We start from the raw sequence: 9,394 nt of genomic DNA on the forward strand, positions 1-9,394 counted from the left end.
GGGTATGAGCAAACCTACAGGGATCACAACTAACACATCCTCCAGCTGAGGTTGCAATTAGAGTTTGCAGTACTCATTTGGGGAGGCTTGGAACTGTGACCTAGAGTGTGGAATGCTTGGTCCACTTGCAAAAATTATCCGTAGTTGAGCAAAAGCTAATTGGTCAAGCTGTTGATTTCCAAGTCTTTATTTTTGTTGTTGTTTGTTTGTTTTTTAACTCTATCTTGAACCTGGGAGGATGAGATTGCCCATTACAGAAATAAAGGCTTCTGTTATACAATATTGTAAAGGTTCGGTGTGGGAAGGTTTAATCATTGTAACCAAGGATATGTCAACTACCAATAAGGGAACCAACTTGGTTGGAGGCAAGGTCAGGGCAACCTTGCTGGAATTACCCATCTAATTCTAGGCATCCTCTCTCAGGCACTTAAGAAATGTATTTTGTGTCATATTGAACTGAGTTGGGTAGAACTGAATTATCTGGCAGAAGACTGAATGTTGACATTTTTTCTCCTTATTCCTCGCTATGAGAGAAGATACAAGCCTTGAACTCTTAAAAAGGAATCACAAATTCCGCTTCCTCTCTTCTCCTGTCCCCCCACTCTTTTTGGTATCTGAGGGCCTGGATTCCATCTTACTACCTGTGTGATCTTGCAAAGAACTTAACTTCCTCATCTATAAAATGAGGACATTGAACTAGATGACCTCTAAGTTCCCTTCTAATACACTTTAGCTATGGACTTATTATTATTATTATTATTTTTTAGTGAAAGAATAAACATTTTATAAAAGATAATCAATAACCTTCCTAAAAGCCAAAGATAAGATGCCTAAACTTTTCGCTCATCCTAGGATTGGATATATTTCTTTATTAAGGATTAGGGCTTGCGAAGTCAGTTATTTGGACAGAAGGAAGCAAACAGGCATTTTTTTTAAATGCCTTCTCTGAGCCAGGCACTTTATAAATATCATCTCCTTTGATTCTCACAGCCACCCTTAGACATAAGTGCTATGATTATCCTCATTTTTCAGTTGAATAAACTGGGTAAAAGTAAAAGAAGTCAAGTGTCTGAGGTCATATTTGAATTTGGGTCTTCCTGGCTCCAAGGACAGTTCTCTATTCACGGTACTACCTTCAGGCCTTTTTGGGGGTGGAGGAATAGGGGCATGCTGACATCATCATGATTTTGACCAAGGTTTACTTTTAATTTAATCCTCCGCTCTTTTTGCACAATGCCTGGCACCTAGAAAGTGATCCGTAAATGCTTTTGCCTTACTGATTTATTCTGAGGCCAATCAGACTTTGTTTGTCTATTGCAAATTTCTTTCTCCAAACTAAATTTCTTCATTGTAGAATCAATGGGTTTTCTCTGAAGAGTAAAAATACCTTTTCATGTTTTCTTCTCTTCAGTGAGCAAAAAAGAGAAAGCAATGAAGCCTCAGTGCCTTTACTTAAAGCTTTTTGTAGTCCTTTTGGAGCAAGGAAAAAAATCTCCGTGAAAGGAGGCCCAGACAGGACTCTCCCTTTTTCTCTTCCCCCCAATTCTACCCATATAAGCGGTCAAATGTTTCCTGGAAAAAGGGCATGTACACACAGGAAGACTTGACAAATGGTTCTGGCAGCACCAGCAAGAATAACCTTCACTCTTTTTCCTCCCTGGCTTGATGCCAACAGAGATTGAACTGCAATCCCCCTTTTTTTTCTGTGTTGGGGCAAGCACCAGCCAAATGTCATATTCAACTCTGCTTGCTCCACCCTGATGAATAGTGTGCTTCAGGGGCTATAAGGAGCCCAGTCTTGCCTCCCCTTTCCCCATTCTGGTATAATTTATCCCTTTCACCTTATGTTTTTACATTGCTAGTAAGGCTCTACCTGCATGAGAACTCCTAATGACCCACCAAACCCATTCCTACTACATAATTAACTCAAGCCCATGACAGCCTTGACTGAAAACTTTACATCTTGGTTGTGTCATTTGAATCATTTAAATTTTTCAGATCTGAACACTATTCTGCTGCGATAAATCCCCAATCTTCCTTTTTGTATCTGGTCTTTCCCCACTAAAATGCAAGCTTCCTAAGATCAGGGTTTTTCTCTTTACTTGTATTTGTACCCCCAATGCTCAGCACAGTGCCTGGCACATAGTAAGCAATAAATTCCTCTTGCTCTAAAATAGTCTAGCCACATTTTTTGTTATTGTTGTTTAAGAGAACTTAATTGACAATTTTTTTTATATTGCCTATGTTTCCCCTGTATATTTCATTTTCTCTGGCTCAGAGAACCATTTCTTCTAAGAAAGAAAAAAAAAAAAAAAAAGAGGAGGAAACATCAGTTGACTTTGTATGAAGTGTTCCACACTCACACTTTTTGGGTTTGAGAAGAAGCAGGGAAAGTACCTTCTCTTATCTCTCCTTGGAGTCAAGTTCAATGAATGCTCCTTTTAACACTTTGTAAGGTGTTGTTACAGAGCATATAAAAGTGCTCTAGCACGCATTCCTTCCCTTCGGCAACCTTAGAGTCTAGTTAAGGGAAAAGCTAAGCATGTAACGTCTTAGATAACCATAGATGAGTTAAGTCAGAATGAACCTACGGGTTGGGACTGCCACAGCCAGTCTGTGCTCTATTGACACATGAGTGGTGTTAACAAATGAGTCAGGGCAATGAATTCTGATGGGGGTGAGATCACTTGGGACAAGAAAAGGCTTCTTGGAGGAACTGAGAGTTAAACTCAACCTTGAAAGTAATTGAAACTTAGTATGAGAATGGCCAGTGGAGACCTGGAAGGTAGAGAAGAATCACAGTGGTCACGAGTAAGTTCGATGATATCATGGAGTGGAGGAAATAAATTGCTTTTTTAAAAAACCAAAAAACAAAAAACAAATCAGGGGCTTCTTGTCCCTTAGAAGGCCATAGCTGAGGAGGAGAGCTGCTGCCAAGACCTGTGGGGACCACCTCTGACTGCCTCGTGGCATTTCCCCAGTGTAAGGATGCATGAGTTGTCCTATAGAACAAGGTGTCCTCACAGGCCCTACCAAACAAAGCTTTCTTCTTCTTCCTTCAGATTCATTCTGTGGCACAAGAAGTAGTCCCCAGATTCCTTGGTGTAGTCTGGAGGCTCACCAAGTCATCAACCTTTATGCACTCCCTTGCAGGCCCCCATGGGTCACACTTTAAATCAGCACACACAGACCAAGGATGTTTATGCCTCTAGAAATCACAGAAGCAAAGAATGTTAGAGTTGGGTGGGACCTGTAACAGCATGTTATGCTCAAAGTTCTAGAATAAACAATAAGGACGACTGACCTCCTCACCTCCCTTTGCTGGTACATCTCTGGGAATTCTTTGTGATTGCTCATCTTTTAGTTTGGCATTTCGGTCAGGGAGTATTCAAGCGATTTTTATTAATTTCCCTAGAAAAAGTTATATATACCCATTAATTCCGTTTAAACCAGCAATCTTTCTTTTGATGGGGAAAGACTTCAGTGTGTTTAGGTACTTTCCTCAAAGGCAGGTATTGGTTGTCTTTTTTACCCTATGTAAACTTTCTTGCCTTATTTATAGGTTTTTTTTTTTTTTTTTTTTGGTGGGTTGTAAAGTAACATCTTGAAAACTTTTTTTTTTTATTTTGCCTTATTTTACTCTAAATTTCTTCTCACAAAATAGTAAGAATTATAGCTTACAATATTTAAAAAATTCTCCTCAATTTGAAAAAAAAATTTCTAAATGGAATTAAAGTTTTGCCACATATTAAAAAAGAGGAGTTAAGAGCTGACTTCAGAAATGGGAAGACCTGGCTCTTGGCCCTTTTTTGCCAATATATTGATTATAGAACTTTGGCCAGCTCACTTAATCTTTCAAAGCCTCTAGGCAGCTTTAAGACTAGATCATAGGGCAGGTGCTATCTAGAGTAGTTGAGAGTATTTCCTCAGTGGGAAATGTACTTATAAAAGGAAGGAAGGAGGAAGGAGAGGAAAAGGAAAAGAGGGAGGAAGGGAAGGAGGAAAGAAGGAAGGAAAAGCAGCAACAAAGAAGCTTTGTAACAATTATGCATTGTTATGCAAAACAAATTTCTGAATTGGTCATGTCTAAAAGTGTATGTCTCATTTAATTTCTTAGTATGTAGAGTGCTGGGAATTGAAGATGGAGTCACGTCTAACACTCAAGAAAGTGATTTAATGATAGAGATCCTTCCAATTTGCAAGACAGAAAGCCAAATCTAAGATAAAGAAATATTTATCCCATCCTCCCTCCCTCATATTCTAACATTCTTTCATGGAAAATAGTGACTTGATTTTTTTGAAAATCACAGCAAGAAAGATACTGTGTCAGTAAATCTCGAAAAACAAATAAATCATTATATATGTTATTTAATGATATAGATTATTCAGAAACAATAAGGCCATTGATGTGTCTTGCAGTTTTTGGAAGAAAACTTTGCCTTTCTTTTCACCTAGTATAATCATACCTGATTATAATATCTGTACCAGGTATATCTTTGTTTTATCCTGGGGATGAATGGAAAGTAGGAGGGGAGTAGAAAAAATTCTGCAATTCAGTTACACTTGTGAGAAGTGGGATGCATGTGGTATAATGCTTCCAATTATTTGTATTTCTAGGCAGTGGACCAATCCAGCTGTGGCAATTTCTTCTGGAGTTACTCACGGATAAATCCTGTCAGTCGTTTATTAGCTGGACAGGAGATGGCTGGGAATTCAAGCTCTCTGACCCAGATGAGGTAAGAAGGGAAGAGGTTGAGATTGCTTTGAGAAAGAACTCTGGGCAAGAACTAGGTGGAGCTGGATGCCACATTGGACTTTTCCAGTGATAAGAATTCTTGAGCATTTGGACATCATGGCATCTAGAACTTGAAGAGATCTTAATGATCATCTTACCTACCCTTATTTTATAAGTGAGAAATTTAAGGCCTAGCAAGGGAAATGATGAATCCAAATGAAGTTTATGAAACCTTGGAGTTCTTCTCCATCTTAAATAAGGGATATTGTTGTAGTCATGTGAATGATTTGATATTTTTCTCAGACCTTTGCATATTGATGGTAGAATTTACCTACCTCTTTAAATCAGTTAAGTCATTCCTGAAATAATTAAATACTGTTAATAATATTGATGCCAGAATAGGGGTTTTACTTTTGTTCTTTTTCCAAATTGAGAAGTGTTGCACCCTAATCATTAATTAGGGTCCTAGATTAGTTTCCCCTCTTCTTTTAGATCAGTATTCATTGCTGACTAAAACAAAAATCTACTAACTGGCTCTGGCCCTTAAAAAAAAATATCATTTACCAAAATGTCTTCTAACTTTATAATTCTTTTTTAAAATTTAATTTAATTTTTAATTAATATTTAAAAAATAAAACACTTTTAATAAACATTTCTGAATTTTATTTTAAAAATAAGTTTTTCAACTAAACATTTACTTTTTTTTCCTTCCTTCCCATTTCCTACCCCTACCCCCAAAATAAAACCAAAAAATAAAGTAAAAGGAAGCCCCTATGCTAAATAGCAACAACTGAATAAAGCAAATTTCTGAATTTATTGTGTCTAAAAATGCACATTTTATTCTGAATCTTGAATCCATTACATTTCTGTCAGGAGATGAATGGGATGCTTCGTCTTTGGGCCTCTGGAACATAGTTTCTAATTAATTACCTTGACTAGAGTTCTCAAATTTTTCAGAAATTTTTTTCTTTATAATATTATGACATTAGTTGTTCCCCTGTTCTTCCCAGTTTACTCTGCATCAGTTAATATAGTTTTTCTCAGCTTTTTTTTTTTTCTGAACGACAGACCATTTCTTTTTTTATGTTCAACAATAATATCCTGTTGTTTTCATATGCTATCATGTTTTTAGCCATTTCTCAATAGGTGGGCACCACCTGAGAGAATTTTTTTCAAAAGTACATCCCAATTCTTTATGATGTTACATGCCACATATCAGTGTGGCTACCCACATTGGGCACATTTTAAAACTACAGTTTTAATTATTTTTATTCTATTATATCCTTCCAGGTGGCCAGGAGATGGGGCAAAAGGAAAAACAAGCCTAAGATGAACTACGAGAAATTGAGCCGGGGCCTGCGTTACTACTATGACAAAAACATCATCCACAAGACGGCCGGTAAACGCTATGTTTATCGCTTTGTCTGTGACCTGCAGAGTCTGCTTGGGTACACACCTGAGGAACTCCATGCCATGTTAGACGTCAAACCTGATGCAGATGAGTGACAGAGATGGAAGGAAATGGGAAGAACTTTGCTGAAGCATTTCAAAGATCAACTGCATCAGTCGGACTCTTGATTTTAAATTGTTCTATTTTTTGTTTTTGTTTTTTATTATTATTATTTTCCAGATATGAGGAAACTCAGTTTTTACATTCAGGGGTGGGAAGCTGAGCCGAAGCTATAACTGATGGTAGTGTGGCCACCAAGAGAAAGCAAGGAAGGACTTCTGAACTAGAGAAGGACAGATTTTTAAGGGGAAGGGAGGGTCTTCATAGAAGCCAGAAGAATCTGGTTTAAATGAGGAAGAGATTCCAATATTGAATCCTTTATAGAAACCATTCATTGAAAATATGCCACTTTAGTTATGGCCTTATTAATAAGCAAAAGAAACTGACACTTCAGGAAGTCAAAAGACTGAAAGGGTAGATTTTTTTTTTTTAAGGGCTGGGAGGGCAAAAAGGGTGGGATAGAAGATTCTGTTCTGGGGATGGACCTTGGAAAAACACAAGGATTTTATTCCTTGCCTCTTACTCTGCTTTTGCAGCAAAAAAAAATGGACTTAAGTGGGGAGGGGACCAAACTTTTTTGTGTTTAAAATTTATTTTATTAAATTTTGTGCCAGTATTTTTTTTTCTTAAAAATCGTCTTAAGCTCTAAGGTGGTCTCAGTATTGACATTCTGTGCGAGTTTGTTCTATGTGCCGGCTGAGAATTCAGTCACAGTGAAAGAAAACTGTTTATATAGACCCCACTGGAAAAGTATAGCTTTGTCATTGAGATTCAGGAGTCCAAAACTTAAGACTCGTATATGTAGGAAAAATAAGGCTGATTTGGGTATCAGGGATGGAAAAATGTTCTTCAGTGCATGTGAATCTCACCCGTGAATATTTCTTATCATCATATCTATTTTCTCATTTGCCATTAGCAGACTCTTGGGGTTTGTACTTAATGCAGAACTAAGAAAATCATTAAGTCTTTTAACTGAATGTATTTCACAGCTGTAACCTGGAACTGCAGTAATTGTAGTAGCACTGGCCTAATAGTAGAAAAGAAAGTGAAGGGGGAGATGAATTTGGAGATGATTCTCTGTTAGTTCTCAATTATATTTGTAGATCCAAAAAAATTGAAGGTATAGCATGTAAGATAGCTATCAGATCTAGAGAAATGAGTTCTGAATGCATTGAGGTCCTAGTCATCCACCCAAGCACCCCCACTCCCCTATTCCTTACTGGGATCATCACACATAATTCTTCTGTTATCTCTTCTCTTTCCCTCCCCCTCTGTCTCTCATTTCTCAGGAAGGAGAAATTTGTAATTTACTGAATGATGAATGAAAGGAAGCTACAGGAGAGAGGGCAAGATCTGGAGATTTTTAAATTAAGCCATTTTGGCTGGTCATGTTTTAACAAGGAGGGAAGTTATAGAAGTTTAGATAGTAGTGCAAAGCAAACAGTTTGGTATAGAATTACACAGGGGGGAAAGCCTGAGGCTTTCCTTTAAAGAACGGAAGTTGGCTGAGACTAGGGATGCTAAGCATGTAGCCAGTATATGTCTTCTTAGTGCTTGGTCCTTGGATATGTGATTTTGTTATAGGAGAAGTAAAGATGGATAGATGGTGTAGAGGAGAGGAAAGGCTTGCAAGTAAAGGAAGCATGATGGAAGGAGACTAGATTTAGTCAAAAAAAAAAAAAAAAAAAAAAAAAAGACTGTGTGTTGTGAGAGTACCTCCCCCCTTCCACCAGACCCCAAGAATTCAGTGCTTTTCATATCTCTTTTACTTTGGCCTGGCACTTGAGAACCATTGTCTCATTCTGGGATAAAAATGTGGTATTGGGGGGAAATGAGCATCTAGAGAGGGAAAAAAGTGCCTGAGGGTAGGATAAGTACCTTGTTGGAATACTTTATAAACAAAATGATATTGGAGAAAATGAAAATGAAAGGAAGACTTAAAATTAGCTTTCAGTAAGTGAATGGGAAAAAAAAAGAATTCAAGATGGGTTGATTTCTGGCCAGCCCCTTCTAGACTCTCAGTGATAAATTGGATGCTCAAACTACCTTGTGGTATATATACTAGGAAAGAGAAGACTTACTCTTAGGTCAGTTCCCAAAGTCTGAATCATCAAAAAAAAAAACGAGCTTTGTGATCAACCCATGATTGACCCAAGCTTGCTAAAGTATAGACAGGAAATAGTGGACAAAGTGGAGTTATGTCAGGCCATTATGCATTTTGCCTGTTATGCCAGGTGCCTTAAAAAAGCTCCCATTGTGATTTTTGGGGCTGCTCAGGGAGGTTTTTGGTGGAACAAGTTGGACTATGTTGCTTTCCCCTACATTTTATTGTCCTGTTGGTCACTGGCAAAGCTGTGTGTGTGTGTGTGTGTGTGTGTGTGTGTGTGTGTGTGTGTGTGTGTTACTTGCATGTGCTGCAAAATTTTGAAATAATGTATGAGTTTCCCAGTTCAGTCTTTTCCTGTTTCAACAAGTGGGGGAAAGAAGAACCTGTGGCTTACCATAGCTCTTTGCTTGCTATTTGCAACCTGGCATAAAATGCATTCATCTCATTACCCTTTTCCTTTTGAATTTAGGCTGAAAATATCTGCTTTTCAGACAATTCCATAATTCTTACAGTTGTGTAATAAACATAAAAGAGTGCTGATACACCTAGTAGTTCCTAGACCGTATAAACCTTGCTTTCCATGAGGGCCATTTCACCCCCACCCCAAATCCCTCCTTAATGACACCATATTCAGTATTTGCAGCTTCTGCTTTTGCTCAGATTCTTGTTCTCCCTCTCTCTGTCCAAAAGACAGGCCATCCCAGGATGAAGGTGGATGGTTTATACACTGGAAATGTACCTGAATTGTTACCTTTTTGCTTTTCTTTAATTTAAAAAAAAAAAAAAAAAAAAAAAAAAAAAAAAAAAAACACGTTAACTCCAGAGGAGGGATGGGCAATTCTGGTTCAAGTGATGTCACCCTGACTTTTATGGAGATGTCTAATTTACTGTCAATGGATTTTGGCTTCAGGTTGTCTCCTGTTCCCTCTTCTCTCTAGGAGAAGGATAACCCTCAATTTAGCCCAATTCCATGACTAAGTGGTTGTAAGGAGCATCAAAAGGTTGGGGCCTTCTCTAGAACAGGACAGCTGAATGTCCCCCA

General features: G+C 37.9%; 1 protein-coding gene across 4 annotated transcripts in view; it reads left to right on the forward strand.

Annotated features, from left to right (window-relative positions):
* ETS1 (ETS proto-oncogene 1, transcription factor) overlaps nt 1-9,161 on the forward strand; it is a 188,587-nt gene extending 179,426 nt beyond the window's left edge. For 3 of the 4 annotated variants that reach the window (XM_023499550.2, XM_031960917.1, XM_003764399.4), the window contains 2 exons: nt 4,618-4,736; nt 6,026-6,241. In XM_023499550.2, coding sequence (XP_023355318.1) covers nt 4,618-4,736; nt 6,026-6,241 — 335 coding nt within the window. Of the gene's footprint in view, nt 1-4,617; nt 4,737-6,025 lie in introns of all 4 variants that reach the window. The other variant, XM_031960918.1, reaches the window with a different exon arrangement.
* The last annotated feature ends 233 nt before the right edge of the window (nt 9,162-9,394 follow it).

The sequence above is a fragment of the Sarcophilus harrisii genome, chromosome 3, assembly GCF_902635505.1.
Source record: "Sarcophilus harrisii chromosome 3, mSarHar1.11, whole genome shotgun sequence".
NCBI classification, from domain to species: domain Eukaryota; kingdom Metazoa; phylum Chordata; class Mammalia; order Dasyuromorphia; family Dasyuridae; genus Sarcophilus; species Sarcophilus harrisii.